General features: G+C 43.9%; 1 protein-coding gene across 1 annotated transcript; it reads right to left on the bottom strand.

Annotated features, from left to right (window-relative positions):
- Positions 1 to 1,612: 1,612 nt before the first annotated feature.
- Positions 1,613 to 22,447, bottom strand: LOC145881853 (poly(A) polymerase gamma). Its single transcript, XM_082978750.1, has 24 exons — positions 22,301 to 22,447; positions 21,005 to 21,172; positions 20,487 to 20,553; positions 20,258 to 20,339; positions 20,037 to 20,146; positions 19,662 to 19,715; positions 18,943 to 19,054; positions 16,240 to 16,329; positions 14,265 to 14,403; positions 13,824 to 13,896; positions 13,536 to 13,656; positions 12,807 to 12,891; positions 12,634 to 12,687; positions 11,689 to 11,808; positions 10,345 to 10,454; positions 9,699 to 9,820; positions 9,231 to 9,397; positions 8,501 to 8,619; positions 8,066 to 8,232; positions 7,782 to 7,859; positions 7,474 to 7,662; positions 5,055 to 5,138; positions 4,858 to 4,917; positions 1,613 to 4,733 (listed from the first exon to the last, which is right to left on the bottom strand). The coding sequence occupies exons 1-24, from the start codon at positions 22,315 to 22,317 to the stop codon at positions 4,626 to 4,628; spliced, it is 2,496 nt and encodes an 831-aa protein (XP_082834876.1). The 5' UTR covers positions 22,318 to 22,447; the 3' UTR covers positions 1,613 to 4,625.
- Between the last annotated feature and the right edge of the window lie 429 nt (positions 22,448 to 22,876).

Genomic DNA, 22,876 nt, shown 5'->3' on the forward strand with positions numbered 1-22,876 from the left:
TAAGTATTGAAATTCTCTGTAACAAGGCAATGGAGTTCCTCCCTCTTTTGGCTCCCTGCCCTAATCTTGTGGCCCAGGTGGAGTGGGCAAGGTCAACACTGTAGTTCCTAAGCCCGACAGGCGTGTCATCTTCATTTGACCACTTTCTCACAGCAGGAAAATATTCCTGCATCAACAGGAAATGTGAATTATTATGTGGATTATAATGAATGGACATTTTTGTAAGGGTTGATAAAAAAAATTGTTAGTGTAAATCAAGTCTGACATTTTAAAGTAGAAATTACAAACTTTGGTAGCCTCTTTAAATGTTGACTAAAGTATAAGTTTGCATTTCCTGCTGTGCAGTGACCAAATTAAGATAGCACATACAGTCAGGTCCAAAATTATTGGCACCCTTGATAAAGATTATCAAAAAAAGACAGTATAAAATAACAATAAAAAGGGCCCCTGTGACAACAATTTTGGACCCCCTTGTGGCCCCCCTAAATGTGGAGTATGAAATCATCTTTACATAAAATTTTTGCTATCGTTCTTTTTTTACATCCATTATTAGACAGTGGCAACGCGGAACACTAATGATTATGAACATGGTCTTTCACCTGCTAATGCCTGCAATGCAGTGAAGAAAACGATATGACAACAATGTCTAATGTAACTGGCCCCTCTAACAGTACAATTGGCCCCAGCTTGGCCCCCACAGTTGAAATGGTCTAGAACCGCCACTGCAGGGCAGGCATGCCGGATTTGTCTAAAATAAGTGACTTTTTGCAGAGGTTAGGAGATCTTACACAGCAGTTTAGGATAATTCATGTGACAGGTTAGGAGAATTAGGTTAATGTCAGGAAAAGGTTAGGATTAGCTAAACTTCTCCCTGAAGCGACTTTGAAATATCTAGTTACGATCAGGCATGCCCTGAAAACACCCTCCGTTTCCACTAATGTGATTATGTGTGTACGTAGCAGACCAGATGTACGGTGGATGATCCCAACACCTTAGCTCCTTAACCTCTTAGTCTACAGGCCATGGTACTACTGTACATTGCCAGTAAGTGTTTCTAAGTAACTGTTTTAGTGGAATTGGTTTCCAATAAACAAGCGCTGTGGCTTTAGTGTTACCAGTACTGGACAGAAGATCTAGGGTACAGAGACGTCACCAGGCACTGCATCAACGGTGCCAACCAGGTAGTTGGCATCCTGACCTGGGAGTACAGTATCTTTGTCTAACTGTGCTACAGGAGCCGATTTGCTTTCCACACTAATAAATAAACACTGAAGGGATCAACATCTGATGTCTTGTTGAAATGTTGTACAATTCATCTAAAAATCAGTCCATTTCTGGAAAAGGTGGTAGACATAGGTCCATTATGTAGTTGTAAATCATTTCAGTTTCAGATAGAAGAAATGAGAGTTATAGATATGTAATTCCCATTTAAAGACAGTCTGGTAAGCGGTAGATCCGTTCTGTGCATTTTACTTTCAGCTTCAAAACAGTTGAAAATACAATGTTTTAGGTTATTGAAAATATATTTCACAACGGTTTAGGTGATACAATGATTCTCTAGAGTCTGCAGGGAATAGAGTCAATGAGATGCAAAACAAGACAAAAGGAGAGCTAGGGGTTTTATGGATTTAATGGTCTGGTTTAAAGGTGATACACAGTACATACAAAAATACCTTTTCAAATACAACTTGTTGCCCTACAAAAACAACTGATAAATGACCTGTTAATTATTTCTCAAAAATCAGAGAAAGTTGTTGAAAACAGAGTGGTGTAAAAGTCATTGAGAGCCTTAAGCTGCTAGAACAGATGATATAAAAATGGTACAAATACACACAAAGCAATAAGACAACAAAAATATGAATGAAGAGAATACACCTGTTAAATACACAGTGTGCATCCCAAATAACACCCTATTCCCTATTTAGTGCACTACTCTTAACCAGAGCCCCATATAGGGAATAGGGTGCCATTTGGGATGCATTCATGGATGCTTTCTGTACACCTAACCAGGGTAGAATGGAGAGAGATCACTGTTTAACGAGAGCAGGGCTTGTACTCAAAGGGTCTCAGAGCACCACTGCTGATCTACAGTCGGTTTTGCCGTTTAAATCATATTATAAACTGTGTGGTTCAAGCCCTGAATGCTGATTGGTTGACAGCCGTGGTATACAAGACCGTGATGATTGGCTGACAGCCGTGGTATATAAGACCGTATACCACGGATATGACAAAACATTTATTTTTTTACTGCTCCAATTACGTTGATAATCAGGTTATAACAGCAATAAAGCACCTTGGGGGTTTGTGGTATATGGTCAATATACCGTGGCTAAGGGCTGTATCCAGGCACTCCGTGTTGCGTCGTGCGTAAGAACAGCCCTTAGCCATGGAATATTGGCCATATACCACATCCCCACATGCCTGATTGCTTAAAAACAAACAACATTACATAGACAAGGGGGACCTGATCCTAGATCAGCACTCGTACTCAGAAATGTTGTGAGTATGAGTCCTGAAATTTGATTTGAGAGGTCAACTCCTCGACCAGACTGCATCTGAAATTGCACCCTGTTCCCTACATAGGGCACTTCTATTGACCAGGGCCGTATTGACCAGGGCCGTATTGACCAGGGCCGTATAGGGCTCTGGTCGAAAAAGTACACTACATACAGAATTGGGTGCTATTTGGGACTCAGCCCAGGATGACCCCAGGAGAAGCCATGTTTAACAACCTCCACGGGAGGTGCAAAGGGTCAACACCCCACACTGAGGGAATTACAACACACACTCATGTACACCAACATCCTCACATACACACACCAGCAAAAGCTTGAAACCCTTTCCACAACACAAATCCAGTGGTGAACCACCTCACAACCATGACCCTGCTAGCACAACACAACCGTTCAGTCCCTCATGTTTAGTACATTCCCTGGGGAGCCTACCGCACGCAGGGTTGTGTTCCAACCCTACTATAAAACACCCGATTCTACTAATGATCTGCCCCTCAGGACCCTGGTTGGCTGAATCAGGTGTGTGAATCTAGTGCAGGGCAGGAGGAAAAACCTACAATACCCAGTAGATCTCCAGGAGAGTTGGTTCTCTCTATTCTAGTGGGTGCCAAAGCTTGAGAGAGGACATACACAGGAGGTCCTGTTAACCAAGAGGAAGGGACATACGCAGGAGGTCCTGTTAACCAAGAGGAAGGGACATACGCAGGAGGTCCTGTTAACCAAGAGGAAGGGACATACGCAGGAGGTCCTGTTAACCAAGAGGAAGGGACATACGCAGGAGGTCCTGCTAACCAAGAGGAAGGGACATACGCAGGAGGTCCTGTTAACCAAGAGGAAGGGACATACGCAGGAGGTCCAGTTAACCAAGAGGAAGGGATATACGCAGGAGGTCCAGTTAACCAAGAGGAAGGGACATACGCAGGAGGTCCTGTTAACCAAGAGGAAGGGATATACGCAGGAGGTCCAGTTAACCAAGAGGAAGGGATATACGCAGGAGGTCCAGTTAACCGACCTGGGGGGGGGGGGGGGAATATACGCAGGAGGTCCTGTTAACCAAGAGGAAGGGATATACGCAGGAGGTCCTGTTAACTGACCTGGGGGGGGGGGGGGGACATACAGGAGGTCCTGTTAACCAAGAGGAAGGGATATACGCAGGAGGTCCTGTTAACTGACCTGGGGGGGGGGACATACAGGAGGTCCTGTTAACCAAGAGGAAGGGATATACGCAGGAGGTCCTGTTAACCGACCTGGGGGGGGGGGGGGACATACAGGAGGTCCTGTTAACCTAGAGGGGGGGGGACATACAGGAGGTCCTGTTAACCTAGAGGGGGGGGACATACAGGAGGTCCTGTTAACCTAGAGGGGGGGGACATACAGGAAGAAAAAAGGGAGGTACTATCTGAACTTGTCCAAAAGGAATGCTCATTTTAGGTTTCTGTTGCAAAACATTTTTCATATGTTGGGCCCAAATGAACACAACCCAGGTTGCTGAGTCTACTGGGTGGGAAGGCTGAGATTGGCTATCAAGGTCACGTTGTGAGCGGTGCCGGGGGGGACAATACATTTTTTAAACATTTTTTTTTCTTTCATTTTAGATCATAAAACTATAACAGCTGTATGGAAAGACTAAAGGTCTGTGATACTTTTTTTTCTTTTTTTTTAAAGACGAGCTATGTACAATAAACTACACCTACTGTAGAAGTCTTCCATTTGTCAAAACATTAGGATGGTACAGACCGGTGTAGTAGCAAGCATCGACACGTTAAGGCCATTTAAAACACAACTACACAGAGTAAGAGGGGGAAATTTACAAAAATAAATAAATCCAACTCTTCTCCAACCCAATCTTAAATCAGCATTTTCATTTCTGCTTCAGGCTCAACTGGGAAGGACCATAGAAACAGAGATGACATTTTTTGGGGAACAAGGGACTGTCGTTGCCCATCGTCCAGTGACAGGGTGGGGTGAGTGGGAGAGTTAAAAATCGGGCTTCCTCACTAGGTTTTACCACAGTAGTCTTGATTTTGGATCTCAGGTCTGGAGCTAGTCAGTGTTGTAGGTCCTGGCCTCGTGAAGGAGGGGGTTTGGGAGGGGGGGGGGCGTTACCTGGGGTTACCTGTGCCTGTTGAGGGCTAGTCTGATGGAGTTCTTAACCACCCGCTGGTGGTTACTGCTGGGGAGGGGGGAGGTCACATCTGGCAGCTCCATACTGGGAAGTCTCTGAGGATGGACACACACATGGGAGAAATAAAAGCAGACATGTGCACACACACATTATGAGATTTCAAATCAACTACTAATTTGAAGACTGCTTTCAAGCATTCTAGCTAATAAAAATCAGTACCTGTGTTCTTGATGTGTCGATAGTTGGAATAGGCATAGCCTTTACCCCACCAAGACTTTCCTGTTAAGAGAAACCATTTTTTTTTTTAAATGAAAGGCAATAATCGACTGACATAAAACCTCTGAATAATGTGAGGTGTGTATTTCTAGAGTTCAGTTGGTGTTCGGAGTGCAGTGGGTTGAAAGAAGAGTACTCACGACGTTCACTCCGTCCCCTTGCTCCTGGCCGTCGCTAGATAGAGGGAACGGCTCCTTGAATGCAGAGTCATCACCGGACACCAGCTGGAGAAAGAGTGAGAGAAAGTGAGACTGACAATATGACCTCATTAACCTAAAAACATTTTCCAACAAAAAATGTATATTTATACAGCTCCTGTGAGACAATAGTGAAAGGGTGATTAATAAGTGCATCGACGGCGTCGTCCCCACACTGGCCGTACGTACATATTCCAACCAGAAGCCATGGATTACAGGCATTCCATGACTCTTCCAAATTCAAAATTGATCACTCTAGCTAAAGGATAGAGCTGCCGCTTTCAAGGAATGGTACACTAATCTGGAAGCTTACATTAAATCCTGTTACGACCTCCAACAAGCCATTAACCTGTTAGGGCTAGGGGGCAGTATTTGCACGGCTGGATAAAAAAATGTACCCGATTTAATCTGGTTACTAATCCTACCCAGTAACTAGAATATGCATATACTTATTATATATGGATAGAAAACACCCTAAAGTTTCTAAAACTGTTTGAATGGTGTCTGTGTATAACAGAACTCATTTGGCAGGCAAAACCCTGAGACATTTTCTGACATGAAGTGGATACCTGATGTGTTGTATTACCTTTAAACCTATGCCATTGAAAAACACAGGGGCTGAGGAATATTTTGGCACTTCCTATTGCTTCCACTAGATGTCACCAGCCTTTACAAAGTGTTTTGAGTCTTCTGGAGGGAGATCTGACCGAACAAGAGCCATGGAACGATGATGGCCCATTAGACACCTGGCGCGCGAGTTCATGTTGGGTACCCTCGTTCCAATACGTTATAAAAGAGAATGCATTCGTCCACCTTGAATATTATTCATGTTCTGGTTAAAAAAGGCCCTAATGATTTATGCTATACAACGTTTGACATGTTTGAACGAACGGAAATATATTTTTTCCCCTCGTTCATGAAGTGAAGTCCGGCGGGCTTAGATCATGTGCTAACAAGACGGAGATTTTTGGACATAAATGATGAGCTTTTTTTGAACAAAACTACATTCGTTATGGACCTGTGATACCTGGAAGTGACATCTGATGAAGAGAATCAAAGGTAATGGATTATTTACATAGTATTTTTGATTTTAGATCTCCCCAACATGACGGCTTGTCTGTATCGCAACGCGTATTTTTCTGGGCGCAGTGCTCAGATTATTGCAAAGTGTGATTTCCCAGTAAGGTTATTTTTAAATCTGGCAAGTTGATTGCGTTCAAGAGATGTAAATCTATAATTCTTTAAATGACAATATAATATTTTACCAATGTTTTCTAATTTTAATTATTTAATTTGTGTTGCTGACTTGACTGCCGGTTATTGGAGGGAAATGATTTCCTCAACATCAATGCCATAGTAAAACGCTGTTTTTGGATATAAATATGAACTTGATAGAACTAAAAATGCATGCATTGTCTAACATAATGTCCTAGGAGTGTCATCTGATGGAGATTGTAAAAGGTTAGTGCATCATTTTAGCTGGTTTTATGGTTTTGGTGACCCTGTCTTTGAATTGACAAAACATTACACACAACTCTTGTAAATGTACTGTCCTAACATACTCCAAATTTATGCTTTCGCCGTAAAACCTTTTTGAAATCGTAAAACGTGGTTAGATTAAGGAGATGTTTATCTTTCAAAGGGTGTAAAATAGTTGTATGTTTGAAAAATTTGAATTTTGACATTTATTTGGATTCAAATTTGCCGCTCTTGAAATGCACCTGCTGTTGATGGAGTGCACCACGGGTGGGACGCTTGCGTCCCACCTAGCCCATAGAGGTTAAACAGGTTATGCGGCAATACAGGAATAAGATCGAATCCTACTTCGCTGGCTCTGACACTCGTCGGATGTGGCAGGGCTTGCAAACTATCATGGATTACAAAGGGAAACCCAGCCGCAAGCTGTCCAGCAACGTGAGCCTACCAGAAGAGCTAAATGCCTTTTATGCTCGCTTCCGAGGCAAGCAACACTGAGCCATGCATGAGAGAACCTGGACTTGGCCCACACGCTGAACTCGGCTACTGTCTTATCTATCCTGTTGCCTAGTCACTATACTGCTTTCTATATGTACATAGTTACTTCCTGTATATAGCCATGTTATTACCTGCTACTTCCTGTATATAGCCATGTTATTACCTGCTACTTCCTGAATATAGCCATGTTATTTTTACTCATTGTTATCCACTTTGTATTTATTCCTCATGTCACTATTTCTATATTTGATCTTTAACTCTGCGTTTTTGGAAAATAAGTGGTAAGAAAGCATTTCACTGTTAGTCTACGAAGCATTTGACAGGATTTAGTCTGGATGTGGAGGATAGCCCTGGACATATCCATCCAGGGACCACTCCCTCTCCTCACCAGATCTGCAGTGTCTCGTATCCTCTTGGGGGATCCGTCCTGTGTGGGGGAGTGAGGTCTCTTGGCTGCAGCGGTGGCTCCGTTCTGGTTCTGCTCTGTCGGGCTGGTGGTATCTCTAGAGGAGTCCAGGCAGGGTACAACGCTCCTGCCTACTACTGTAGGAATGGTGCTGCCTGCTGGAGAACTCACCTGGGGGTGAAAAACCCAATGAGTGATACAACATGAATGTTCAGTGTCAAATCACAAAGTGGCATTCACACCAACAAAGGACATTAACAGGGAGGGGGGGGTAAAACAGGGGTTCTCACCACTTTGACTCCGTCCCCTTGCTCCCTGCCGTCACCAGACGGAGGGTACGGCTCCTTGAAGGTCAAGACATCAGCCAGCTGTACACAAAGGACAGAGACAATAAGCGCTCACCATGACCAGTGCACATTGTTTCTGTCCAAACTGACAGGAGTCATTGTTTTCTACAGGAGCTCTAGCAAACCTGCAATATACTTTTCCATGAAGAGGTTCTGTTGAGTAATCTAGATGTAACCTGTGTTCTGGGGAGTCGGTGTATTCATTTTACAATACAAATTCAACTCACCGGCTCTGCCCCGTCTTTCAGTCTCTTGGACTGATCCTCCAGTCTGTTGGCTCCGTTCTGGTTCTGCTCTGTAGAGCTGGTGCTGCCAGGGAGAGAGACCACGCTCCTACCCACTACTGTAGGAATGGTTCTACCGACTGGGCCCGTTGGGGCAGAGTGCTTGGACTCTATAGGGACAGAGGGGGAAAGAGGAGGTTAGGAGAAAGAGAAGGCAAGGGAGAAAGAGCGAGACAAAGAGAAAGGAGTGAGAGAAATGAGGGAAAAAAGAGCGAGGGCAGAGGGGGAGTGAGAATGATTGAGAGGGAGACAGGTTAATAACCCAATCAACCACATTTCAACATTCCTTTAGTGCAATTTTTCACAGCAGTGACTTTCAACAACACTAGTATGTAGACCATGTATATCTGACAGGAGAGAAGAACGCTGGACACTCACTTGATCCAATGACGGGGATGGACAAACCCTGCTCCTGATCGGTCCTGGGTGGAGAGACGTCTGGCACTGAGGAGCTGATCTCCACAAACAGAGAGACTGGCGGCTTGGGGGGTGTCAAACTGCACGGGACAGATCGTTATATTCATAATTGCGCTATTAAGTTAAACATGTTATGATGACCTGAAACAAGGAACATGAAATAATGAAAATATACATTATTTAATTTATTCATTTTGTCAATTGTGGAAAGAAAATGTATAAATATGTATCATGGAATAAATAATAGGGGGGGGGGGGGGACTAAAACTTCTAGTGTCAAATGGTACCATTGTTAAGTAGTGATGAGGTACACAAGCATAAACTACATGTGATGGATCTTCTGCTGTAGCCTTGAATATATTATAAACTGGGTGGCTCGAGTCCTGAATGCTGATTGGCTGACAGCTGTGGTATATGCCACCGTATACCACGGGTATGACAAAACATGTATTTTTACTGCTCTAATTACATTGGTAACCAGTTTATAATAGCAATAAGGCACCTCAGAGGTTTGTGGTATATGGCCAATATACCACGGCTAATGGCTGTATCCAGACACTCCACTTTGCGTTGTGCTTAAGAACAGCCCTTAGCCGTGGTATATTGGCCATATAGCACACCCCCTTGTGCCTTATTGCTTAATTATACAAGTCTCCCTGGTTCTTCCCTGTTCTATGTGAGGTGTACCCACCTGTCGTCTGTGTCTGAGGCGGCTGGCCTGGACGGCTTGCAGACGGAGCTGGGCGAGCTGAAGGGAGTCCCGGAGTCTGTGTCTCTGGAACTGTCCAGCTGACTGCCATCAAGAGAGGAACGCTTGGAACTCCCGCCGTTGGAGTTACGGTTCAGCTCCACTATGCTCTGTAGTGAGGGGAGTGGGGGAAAGATGGGTGTGGAAAGGAGGAAGCAAAGAGGGACAACGAGAGAACAAAAACTTAGTACAAAGCCAATCACAAGATGATGATTTGTTCAAATGCATTTCTTAAATAAATATATGTCTAAACTACACATTGGCTTTTCTCAATATCTCCTCTCCTGGCCCCCTTTTCAAAACGCATTGAGAATAAGGGCCAAGGGGAGGGCCCTTGAAATACGGTTGAGAAGGAGACCAGGAATGGCAGAAAGGAATAGAGCCTCTGCCTGAAGAGAGAATCCATCCTACCCTCTTCTTCCTCTGCACCAGCTCAACAGGAAGGTACTGGTGGAGCTGCTTCTTCTTCACGTGCGTCGCTTCAATCTTCATCCCATCCTTCAGCATATTGATGTTGTTGGCCTGCCTGTAAACTGCAGAAAGGGGTCATGGGACATGGAGTCATTTAGAGTTCCCTCTACCAACATAGACAGATCTAAAAGGGATAGTTCACTCAAATTATTAAATTACACATTGGTTTCCTTACCATATAAGTGGTCTATGGACACAATTTGACAGCAATTCATGCATTGGTTTTGTTTCCCTGGCACCGTTTCCACATGCTAACGTTTTAGCATTTGTGGCACAAATCCCATTCAAGTCATGGGACCGCTATTAGCATTTTTCACACATGTTCAAATCATCCAAAAGTATCTAGAATTGATTGTGAAGCTCAACGAAGTCACTTAAAGATGATTTGAACATGATGCGCCAAAAATGCTAATGAGTCCCATGAATTGAATTGTGCCACAAATGCTAAAACGTGAGCATGTGGAAACAGTGCCAGGGGAAACTAAACCAAAGCATGGACTGTTGTCAGCAGTCTGTTACAGCCTAAGGAAACCAATACGTCATTTGGTAATTTGGGTGAACTAACCGTGTGAGTGTGTGGTATTACCTGTATCTGTGAAGGACTGGATGTCGTAGGTCAGGTCGATGTTGACGCTCTCCGCATTCTCCACTTTCTTGAAGATGATCCCAATGAACCACATGGAGACAAACTCATTCCTTTTGGAAGACAACACAAATATCAGCTGGGTACATGGAGACAAACTGGTTACTGCTGAAAGACCCACCACTAACATCAGCTGGGTACATGGAGACAAACTGGTTACTGCTGAAAGACCCACCACTAACATCAGCTGGGTACATGGAGACAAACTGGTTCCCGCTGAAAGACCCACCACTAACATCAGCTGGGTACATGGAGACAAACTGGTTCCCGCTGAAAGACCCACCACTAACATCAGCTGGGTACATGGAGACAAACTGGTTCCTGATGAAAGACCCACCACTAACATCAGCTGGGTACATGGAGACAAACTGGTTCCCGCTGAAAGACCCACCACTAACATCAGCTGGGTACATGGAGACAAACTGGTTCCCGCTGAAAGACCCACCACTAACATCAGCTGGGTACATGGAGACAAACTGGTTCCTGATGAAAGACCCACCACTAACATCAGCTGGGTACATGGAGACAAACTGGTTCCTGATGAAAGACCCACCACTAACATCAGCTGGGTACATGGAGACAAACTGGTTCCCGCTGAAAGACCCACCACTAACATCAGCTGGGTACATTTGTCTGACATTTATCAAACATCTAAAAATGCTTCAATCTGATCATTCAAGACAGACAAGTTCCAAATCGTCTCCATGTGATCCCTGGTGGTAGCTTGAGTCAATTCGTCCTGTGGCGTCTTACTAAAAAACAAACACCCTTGACTGCTTTGCACTAGCACTTCTCCTACTAGCACTGGCTTTGCTTGTCGCTACTTTGAGGGAAAATGTAGTTACTATGACTAAGATGTGGTTGACTCACGAGGCTACCTTAAGATCAATCCAATAACTAAGTCGCTATGGATAAGAGTGTTTGCTAAATGACTAAAATGTATATTTAAAAACACTAACTAGCGTTAGCGCAATGAAGCAGATACCCATAGCCTTCCAGTTATTGTGCCAATTCTAGTTAGCAATTGCACTAGCGCTAATTAGCAACTTCCTTCAAACTGCACGCAAAATGATATTCACGACTTCATCTGACTCTGCGGAAGTAGACAAAGGGCCTCAGTGCCAAAACCTCAAAGTATTCCTTTAAGTGAAATCTCCACCTACGCGGGGCACAAGGCCATGAAAAATGATTTTTAAACAAGGTTTCCGTCTTGTGCCCTAATGAACACAACCCCAATATTTCTGGTGCCTTCAAACTTCACAAAAGGTGTGGAGTCTAGAGACTCACTCGCTACAGCTCTCCTTGTTCCCGGGGAAGGACGTGGGGTTGACGTGTGCCAGGGTGATGTACTCGTTCCTCTCCAGGTTCCCCACCAGGACACGGATCTTAGACTCCACCAGACCAATCCTAGAGGGAGAGGAACAGACTGGAGGTTCATAACATTACTGGGGTCAGAGACATATATTTAGAGTTGGGCCACCTTTCAGAATGGACACCTTGTTAGCACCTTTGAGCATTACATTTAGCCATTCATGACGAGAATTTGGAATCTTGTACAAAGCATTGTTTAAATTTCTGAAAATGTTGTGAACGGCTATTGGTCAATATACCCATTGGAGATAACACTGCTGTCATAGAATGTAGTGTGCCTTCAGAAAGTATTCACACCCCTGGACTTTTCCCACATTTTATTGTGTTACAGCCGGAATTTAAAAGGGATTAAATTGAGATTTTGTGCAACTGGCCTACACACAATACCCATAAAGTCCAAGTGGAATGACGTTTTTTGAAATACTTACAAATTAATAAAGAAATTAAAATAAGCGTGGTTTTTTCCAATGCCTCACAAAGTGCACCTATTGGTAGATCGGTTTTTAAAAAAGCAGACATTGAATATCCATTTGAGAATGAAGTTATTATACTTTGGATGGTGTATCAAAACATTCAGTCACTACAAAGATAGACGTCCTTCCTAACTCAGTTGCTGGAGAGGAAGGAACCCGCTCAGGGATTTGACAATGAGCTAGAATAGTCACACCTGATTTCACCTACTCCCGCCTGCCTTCCATCTTTGAGGACATGCATTTCCATTGTTAGAGCGGTCACTCGACTATCTTGTCAATATAATAGAAAAGCTTTGCTTTTACCGGTTTGACTTGTTTGCCTAGGGTAAGATGCTAAACAGATCTTAAAGGACCTTAGCAGTGCCACGTTCCCATATAAAACACTTACCATTCTAATTGGTTTTCTTCTGTGGATGCACTGGCAGTCAGAACAATATAATGCCTATTAAAGACAAAACATAAATTGGCATGCAAATAAACAACCTTTCAAACATTTCAACATTTAAAATGCATTAAAAAAAATAAACAGGGAAATAAACATTGAAATGTATAAATACGTACTTGTACTTGAGGAAAAAGTTGGGCGGCTGGAACAGTTTAGACCAGTCGGTTTTCCCCTGAAGGATGTCATCTGTGACACTGAGACCTGTTGGTGGAAGACATTTAGTCATTGCTTGTGGACAGACGCATGTAACATAGGATGGTATCATAGCGTCCGTCAACAGAATGTGGGACGCAACGATTAACGAGGAACTTCCGTCTGGTTGCACAGACCCCCCCCCCCCATTGCTTTCCTGAGAGAGTCTCTGTTTAGGGGGGGGGGGGGGGGGGGTGGAGAATTCTCTAGTCTGGTTAGAGTCTCCTCTCATACAGACGCCCCCAGAACATAACCAAACATCTGACACAATTACACAAGATTCTACTTCTAGGTTTCCCAGATGAGAAATTTAGAATGAACGCCATGTTCTATGAACAGAGTCCTACAGGACCACTATACAGAACCAGCACAAAGCACTCCTCACTGCACGGTGTAATAATATGATATAAAAGAAAGCATTTTGAGATGAATCCTGCTGCAAATATATGGAGAAATATTGATTTATTTTTGCCATTTAGCAGACACATTTATCCAAAGCGACTCGCAGTCACATCTGCCTACATATTTATGTATTGGTGGCCTGATCTAGGATCAGTTTAGCCTTTTAGTTCATAATGAACATGATAATATGGATGGGGGATGGGGACCTGATCCTAGATCAGCCAGGTTAGGGTCAGGAGTTAGGTACCCACCGTATTTGAACTCCTCACTCATGATGGTGCGTGTGGAAGTGGAGACGTTGTAGGTGGAGTTCTGCTGGGGGTAGGCTGGCGTGATGATGGGCATCAGGTGGTACCTGTCTGACGGGTTCACCTGGAAACGGGTAGAGAGGAGAGTTGGCACAGGGCAAGAGCAGCTTTATCCCCCACAGACACACACAGCATGCAAGCATTTTATCAACTTGTTTTGTTCATCCCATATATTTCTTGTGGAATTTGTGTATCTTGAACACACACACAAACTCAACAGCAGACACCTACTCGTGGATCCCAAACAGGTAGATTCAGATTGCTGTCTTCAGGCTGTTTCAAAAGCACAGGATTCGGCCATTCCCTAAAGAACAGATTGAGTGAATTGATAGCCTTTCAAAACAATGGAGATTTCAAAGCAACAATATTTCTTCATCATAGCAGGTCATCGACTATACAGGCTACCCATATCATCATCACCCATTTAAACTAATCAGGGCCCATATCATCAAAACCATTTAAACTAATCAGGAGCCATTTAGTCACACCCATTTAAACTAATCAGGGCCCATACTCACACAGTGCCTCAGATAAGAGCTGATCTAGAGCCAAGTCTCCCCTATACATTGTGATTTTAAAAAGGCACAATCCTAGATGAGTTCTCCTGCTCTGAGATGCTTTGTGAGTACTGGATGTGGAATGTAAAGCGAGGGTATGGGGCTCCTTGTGTACCATTTGGAGAAGACGAGGAAGAACTTGTGTACGAGAGTGGCAGCCACAGCATTGGGGTAGAGCTGGCAGGTCCTGGCTACCAGCATGGCCCAGGAGACTCCACCCAGGAAGCCCAACATGTTGGAGTAGATCCCACGGCCTGGGGGACAGGGAGGGGGGCAATCATATAGGCCATTTAACTGATGCTTTATTGCAAAGCAACTAACATTCATGTGTGGATAAAATGTGTTAACAAATGGGTCATATTCAGTAGGTTCAAAACAGAAAAGTCCAGTCAGAAAAGACCAGTCAGAAAAGGGGGAAGTACTACGATCTGAACTACTTGTACAATAAAAAAAAGCTCAATTTAGTTTCCCAGTCGTAAAATATATCTAGAAATGTCACACAGCACCCTACAGCCCATCATCCCCGGTAACAACAGCGCCCTACAGCCCATCATCCCCGGTCACACAGCACCCTACAGCCCATCATCCCCGGTCACACAGCGCCCTACAGCCCATCATCCCCGGTCACACAGCGCCCTACAGCCCATCATCCCCGGTCACACAGCGCCCTTCAGCCCATCATCCCCGGTCACACAGCGCCCTACAGCCCATCATCCCCGGTCACACAGCGCCCTACAGCCCATCATCCCCGGTCACACAGCGCCCTACAGCCCATCATCCCCGGTCACACAGCGCCCTACAGCCCATCATCCCCGGTCACACAGCGCCCTACAGCCCATCATCCCCGGTCACACAGCGCCCTACAGCCCATCATCCCCGGTCACACAGCGCCCTACAGCCCATCATCCCCGGTCACACAGCGCCCTACAGCCCATCATCCCCGGTCACACAGCGCCCTACAGCCCATCATCCCCGGTCACACAGCGCCCTTCAGCCCATCATCCCCGGTCACACAGCGCCCTACAGCCCATCATCCCCGGTCACACAGCACCCTACAGCCCATCATCCCCGGTCACACAGCACCCTACAGCCCATCATCCCCGGTCACACAGCACCCTACAGCCCATCATCCCCGGTCACACAGCGCCCTACAGCCCATCATCCCCGGTCACACAGCGCCCTACAGCCCATCATCCCCGGTCACACAGCACCCTACAGCCCATCATCCCCGGTCACACAGCACCCTACAGCCCATCATCCCCGGTCACACAGCACCCTACAGCCCATCATCCCCGGTCACACAGCACCCTACAGCCCATCATCCCCGGTCACACAGCACCCTACAGCCCATCATCCCCGGTCACACAGCGCCCTACAGCCCATCATCCCCGGTCACACAGCACCCTACAGCCCATCATCCCCGGTCACACAGCACCCTACAGCCCATCATCCCCGGTCACACAGCACCCTACAGCCCATCATCCCCGGTCACACAGCACCCTACAGCCCATCATCCCCGGTCACACAGTTAGGTACATGCCAATTAGCAATGAGGTGGATTATTAGGTGGCCATGATGGAAATGCGGACAGGTTGGGAATTCAGCCATGACCCCCGGGGTCAACACCCCCTACTCTTACGATTAGTGCCATGGGAGCTTTAGTGACCACAGAGAGTCAGAACACCCATTTCACATCCCATCCAAAAGATGGCACCCTACACAGGGAAATGTCCCCTTCACTGCCCTGGGATCTTCTTAGACCAGAGGGAAGAGTTCCCCCTACTATCTCTCCGACACCACATCCAGCAGCATCTGGTCTCCCATCCAGGGACCGACCCTGCTTAGCTTCAGAGGCAAGCCAGCAGTGGGATGCAGGGTGGTAGGCGCTTGCAAAACTAGGGTAGTTGGTTCGATTCCCAGGACCACCCGTATGTAAAATGTTTGAACCCATGACTTTCAGTCACTTTGAATAAAAGCATTTTTCTAAATATCATACATTACAGTCTATATTATTAAATGACCTCAATATCCTAAATTATTAAATGGGAGATATTAATGACAAATCTATTCTATTCCAGGTGCTGACTCACGTTTGGCCCACAGCTTGATGGCCCTCAGGGTTAGTCTGAAGTTCTCCTTGTTTGGTACCAAGTACAGGATCTCATCTGTCACTCTGCAGCCTGGAGGAGGAGAGAGGAATAAATAAATCACTATAGTCTCATCTGTCACTCTGCAGCCTGGAGGAGGAGGAGAGAAGAAACCACTAGTCTCAGAACAAGAGTAAAGGGAGGGAGGTTAGTTCCACACTGATGTCATTCCAAAGCTGGTGCTGTAGTTGTGTAAGGTAACAGAGTTTAACATGACTACAGATATGGGGTATGGTGATACACTACAACATCATAGTTGAACATGACTACAGATATGGGGTATGGTGATACACTACAACATCATAGTTGAACATGACTACAGATATGGGGTATGGTGATATACTACAACATCATAGTTGAACATGACTACAGATATGGGGTATGGTGATACACTACAACATCATAGTTGAACATGACTACAGATATGGGGTATGGTGATACACTACAACATCATAGTTGAACATGACTACAGATATGGGGTATGGTGATACACTACAACATCATAGTTGAACATGACTACAGATATGGGGTATGGTGATACACTACAACATCATAGTTGAACATGACTACATATATGGGTACCATGTACGTAGTACCATATATTACTACGTACTAGGTTCTATGTAGTACCAAGTATTACTATGTACTATGTAGTACCATGTATTACTATGTCCTAGTACTATGTAGTACTACATACTAGTACTGTACTATGTTCTAAGTAGTACCATGTAATATTCTTATGTACAGTGCCTTCAGAAAGTATTCATGCCCTCTTAGGCCTCACCCCCCCTATCTGAGATATCTACTGCAGCCCTCATCCTCCACATACAACACCCGTTCTGCCAGTCACATTCTGTTAAAGGTCACAAAAGCACACATCTTTTTAGTTCACTGCAGCGAGCGACTGGAACGAGCTGCAAAAAACATGCAAACTGGACAGTTTTATCTCAATCTCTTCATTCAAAGACTCAATCATGGACTCTTATTGACAGTTGTGGCTGCTTTGTGTGATGCATTGTTCCCTCTACCTTATTGCCCTTTGTGTTGTCTGTGCCCAAAAATGTTTGTACCATGTTGTGCTGCTACCATGTTGCTACCATGCTATGTTGTTGTCATGTTGTTGACATACTATGTTGTGGTCTAAGGTATCTCTTTATGTAGTGTTGTCTCTTGTCGTGATGTGTGTTTTGTCATATATACACACTATTCGGGGTCACCTCGAAATGTCCTTGTTTTTTTGAAAAGCAAATGTTTTGTCCATTAAAATAACATCAAAACGTCTCAAGTCCTCAACTGGCAGCTTCATTAAATAGTACCCGCAAAACACCAGTCTCAACAGTGAAGAGGCGACTCCGGGATGCAAAGAAAAGTGGCAAAGAAAAAGCCATCTCTGCCAAGAAGGCCAGCATCCCGGAGTCGCCTCTTCACCTTTGAGGTTGAGACTGGGTGTTTTGGCAATTCATTTCACAGAACAAGAATAGACTGACGAGTTTCAGAAGAAAGTTATTCGATTCTGGACATTTTGAGCCTGTAATCGAACCCACAAATGCTGATGCTCCAGATAGTCAACTAGTCTAAAGAAGGACAGTTTTATTGCTTCTTTAATCAGGACAACAGTTTTCAGCTGTGCTAACATAACTGCAAAAGGGTTTTCTAATGATGAACTAGCCTTTTAAAATGATAAACTTGGATTAGCTAACACAACGTGCCATTGGAACACAGGAGTGATGGTTGCTGATAATGGGCCTCTGTACGCCTATGTAGATATTCCATTAAAAAAAAATCTGCCGTTTCCAGCTACAATAGTCATTTACAACATTAACACTGTATTTCTGATCAATTTGATGTTATTCTACAAGGACATTTCCAAGTGACCCCAAACTGGTAGGCCGTCATCGTAAATAAGAATGTGTATTTTTGTTCAGTATATTACTATTGATGGATTCTATTAAAATGTAACATGTTTCAAGTTAAACTGTAGTTTCTATCCTGTTTAGTGAATGATTACTGTGAGTATTAATGGAGTTCAGGACATGAAACTGTATGCTCATTTAGACAGGTTGACCTAATCAGAGAAGAGGAAATTGCCTATGATCAGAGAGCAGGGTCAGACCCAGGACAATGAAGATGGACGGGGTGCGATTCTGACTATCTGGCTAAACAAAGAGAGGACCATGGACATTCCACAGGAGAAAGGAGGGAAACTCATTGGGATTACAAAATGTATAGCTGGGGAGGTGACACCTACAAGGAGGGAAGACTACAAGATGTTTTGTGAACTTTCTAAATGTATGTACTCAGCTGATGGCATCCTTGGTAATAAACACTTGAAACTTCTCTTGAGCTTTTAGTCTCAATTCCTTATTGCAAAGAGGTTATAATAGCATTTTTCTCATTTTAATTATTATTTTTTTTAACACGATTCTCTACCTACTAAGTCCTGTGTGGCTTAGTAGGTAGAGAATAGTGATTGGACGCCAAGGGTTGTGGGTACAATTCCTGTGTAAAACGTATGCTTGCATAAGTTTCTTTGGATAAAAGCATCTGCTAAATGTCATGTATTATTATTACTACTAGTTCCACAGGAAGAGAGCATTAGTTCCACAGGAAGAGAGCATTAGTTCCACAGGAAGAGAGCATTAGTACCATTGAGGCTGCGGATGCAGCGGATGTCCAGGTTCCTCAGGTGGGAGTCTCCTCTCAGATCCAGGTTGTCTGGGATGGACTGCAGAGCCAGCCGCGCAAACAGCAGGTCAATCTGCCCGGCAACAAGACAGAGCAGGTACACTAATTATACTGGGGTCAAATTCACAAAGTCTCTGAGAAGAAGTGCAGATCTAGGATCAGGTGGGAGCACCCGCTAATTCTGTAGGACTTTTTTAAAAAGCCACACATGATCCTAGATCAGTACTCTTATTGACGGTTTGTGAATTCTAAAATGTTGGGAGTACAATACTACTTATAGTCTGTATCTACTACAGGATATTGTGATTTTGGGTGTTGATTAAATAGTGATTATAATTATGTTTATGCCAATAGTATAGCTAGCTACCTATGCTTTATGTTCAAATATGTGAATAATTCACGCAATCTTGGGTGTGGCAGCTTGTTTCTGACCATGCGCATCATAAACCTCTCATTTCCAGGGTCTTTTCTTATCTTCAAGACTGTGTTGAGGTTGATCTAAAGCCTGACCTGGGTTCTGTTCTAGTTCAATGTGAACGTCAATGTGTTGGATGTGACTGTTGAATGAATGTGTTCGCGCCATCGTTAAAGATTTGGGTTGGTGAAAATCCACTCTGATGGTATACCCATCTCACAGAGTGTTGAAATAGACACCATTTGTACATCCAAAACCCCTTTACCTCGATGCCGTCAAACTTGAATTTGATCACAGGTACAAAGGCATCCTCCACCGCCTGAAAGAAGAAGTACATCATGTTTAAAGCAATTGGACAGGCCAAGTCAAAGGTACAGCAGGACAGACAGATGATAGCCATAATATACATTAAGAAAATATATTGTGGACTGGCTACTCTAGTGGTCATGCCTCAGCCTCCATCACATTTACAGTATCAACGTAGGTTACAATCCGGCCTACTGCCTTTTGACACAATCGCTCTTAAATTTTTCCTACACTGTCATCCTCTCGCACATTGTTCAATAACATATGAGATTCCTTGTTTTTTTTTAACTATACGAATATTATCCTGAGAATGTTTTATTTTTTTTAACCTCACCCGTAGGTCTTTGATCTCTTCGTGCAGTTTGAGCTTTGCAAAGAATGAGTCGAAGAAGTCTGTCCTCTCCACGTGTCGCGGCGATACACACAAGGCATCAATATCCGCCCCTGCAACACAAACATGCACACACAAAACTTAGCTATACCTCTGACAGCACACAACAGGTGTCTCATGCAGACATGCACGTGTTCTCTTTAAGCATCAGGATAGGACATTACCTTTAGTGTGAACTCCAAGCCGGTAAGACCCAAAGGTGAAGATCTTTCCCCCTACATTGGTTATCGCCGATGGTGGGAGGTTCTGAGGGGAATTAACGTCAATATCACTCAGCATGCGTACACATCATTCTCCCATTGATATCATAGCAGAGTAGGAATGATTTAATCTCTGTAAAGCAACCACTGATGCACACACAGTTCAGTCATCGTTGTTCTTCAAGGAACCTACCTTCGTTTCACTTATCTCGGCAATCCATTCCTTGACAAATGTATTCAATTTCCCAAGAACTGCGAGTCTGTGGGAAGTAGCATAACGTCAATCAATTGACCTGTCCACTACAAAACCCAGCATATCCCAAACACACATATGAAAAGAACGTAAACCTACAACTCTTTAACCTGGAAAACATTTAAGCAAAACAAAGGGCATCTAAATGAACAAATACCACGCAACTTCAACCTGCTCCTGTATTCACTGAAAGTCTCAGAGCACGAGTGTGGCTGATACAGGATCAGTTTTATGTTTTAGATCTTAATGAATAAGATTATACGGAGGGGGGGGGGGGCCCTGATCCTAGATCAGCACGCTTCCTCTGAGACACTTTTTGAATACGGGCCCAGGCGTGGGTTATGTCTGAAAGACCTCCGGGTGGAAACATTGCACAATAAAAAAATACAAATAAATTATGGGAGTATTCATCCGTGTGGAGGCATCTTTTGCTTTATTTCATGAGAACGCCATCTCACCTGTGGTTGAGTTCGTCCTCATCCTCAAACACCCCAAAGGGTTTCATGGCCTCGCTGAGCTTGTGTGTGTACTGATGGTCCACCTCCCTGGGGAAGGCCATGCTAATGGACGAGGTAATACCATAGTGTTTCTGAGGCTGCTGCCCGCCATGCATACTGTTACTGTTCCTGTACAAGTCAACACAGAGAGGAGGAAGAGTATGTTATAGATATGATAGAAGTCCTGTTGAATTGTTCAAAGTTGTTTGCAGTACATATACTTCAGTCTAGCCGACTAAACGCAACAGGGAAGGAAGTTTCTGATGAACTCCACCAACGGAGTTGAGCAGACCAGGTTTTGTGGAATTCAGCCCTGACTACATTGATTCACCTGAGGTCAATACTTTTTCTTGAGCATTCTGTTTATTAGTTATCACGTAGCTACCTAAACGTTAGCAATCTATGTGTTGTTTTGTTTCCCCAAGCCACCCATTTACTCTACAGCGAGCTACATGGCATAAACAATATTTGCATTTGAAGAGCCATCCTATGTTTAGTTCACTCACTGGGTGAAAATCAAACACACAAAGACACAAACCGTGGACTAACTTAAAGTGACTGATGGTGTTTCATTCATTTCCTATTCATTGAGCTGGTCTGGATAGATTAAGCACAAATAGGTAACTAACGAGGTCAATACCTGTCTGACATGACGCCGGCGTCAGCTCCAAATGACCTGTTATTGGTCACTACACAGACAGGGATGTTTACAACAAAATAAGCCAGCCAGCTAATGTTAGCGCATGTGTAAGCAAGTTAGTTAACGTTGGCTATTAAGTCGGGTAACTAGCACACGTTACCGACCATACATCTATATGATCTTCTAGTTATAAACAGGAACTCAAAGGCTCTAACGTTAACGTCGTTAGCTAACAAGTTAGCTAGCTAACGTTACCTAGCGCTGATTATAAACAAAATACCGTTAATCAACAATTAGCTAGATAACGTTAGTTATCTACAATGAAATACAGACAACGACATAAAAACCCATCGAGTCATCAAGCTACTTTAGAAATATATATGATGTCGAGTAGCAAGTTAGCAAAGTTAACAGATGCACCAAATAGCTAGGCCTTTGTTAGCTGCGCTAACTCCCTCAGCCTCGCATTGTTGTGATGATAGCCGTTCGTTAGCAACTAGCTAGCTAACAGTTTTAGCCTAGCTAGCTAACGTTAGATATTCTATCATATTTCTAAAACAACACACATATTGAAGACTGAACAACATTACAACGTCTTAAGCGTGTGTGCAACTTACGCTGACATTTCTTTCATGACCCACCGATAACTTTCTCTTTTCCTTAGAACAAACTTATAGAAAACATGTAAACTCAGCCAGCAGCAGCCCGACCCTATTTATAACAATAGCTAGTTAGTTACACTCCAATATGGCGCTCAAGCCGTCTCTGTATCCCGACAAGCTTTGCGCAGTGAGATTCTGTCGTCATTTCCGGTCATAAAACCATAAACAGACACAGCTACTTTTTTTTTGTGTACTTACTTTGATTTTCCATAATAAAATGATGTATACGATAGTTATACTCACTACCCACCGCATGAGTATAGAACTTGTTCATCAATAATCCAGTGAGTTTTTGAGGGAACATTTTGAAAAAGCCATGTAAACAAATGTGTCAAATGACATTATTTTGTTATAATAAAGTGTATGATGCCATGCTACTGCAGTGTATGAGGATGGCATGGGACCTGGTCTTCATTAAGTTTGTGAGCATACTACATTATTTGAAATGACTGTAGTGACAAAGACTGTATTTTAAAAGACTGTAACACCTAGCGTTTGTGAGCATTCTACTGTGTCTTCCCTTTTGTGGCA

This window comes from Salmo salar, chromosome 01, assembly GCF_965601325.2.
Source record: "Salmo salar chromosome 01, fSalSal1, whole genome shotgun sequence".
Classification (NCBI taxonomy): domain Eukaryota; kingdom Metazoa; phylum Chordata; class Actinopteri; order Salmoniformes; family Salmonidae; genus Salmo; species Salmo salar.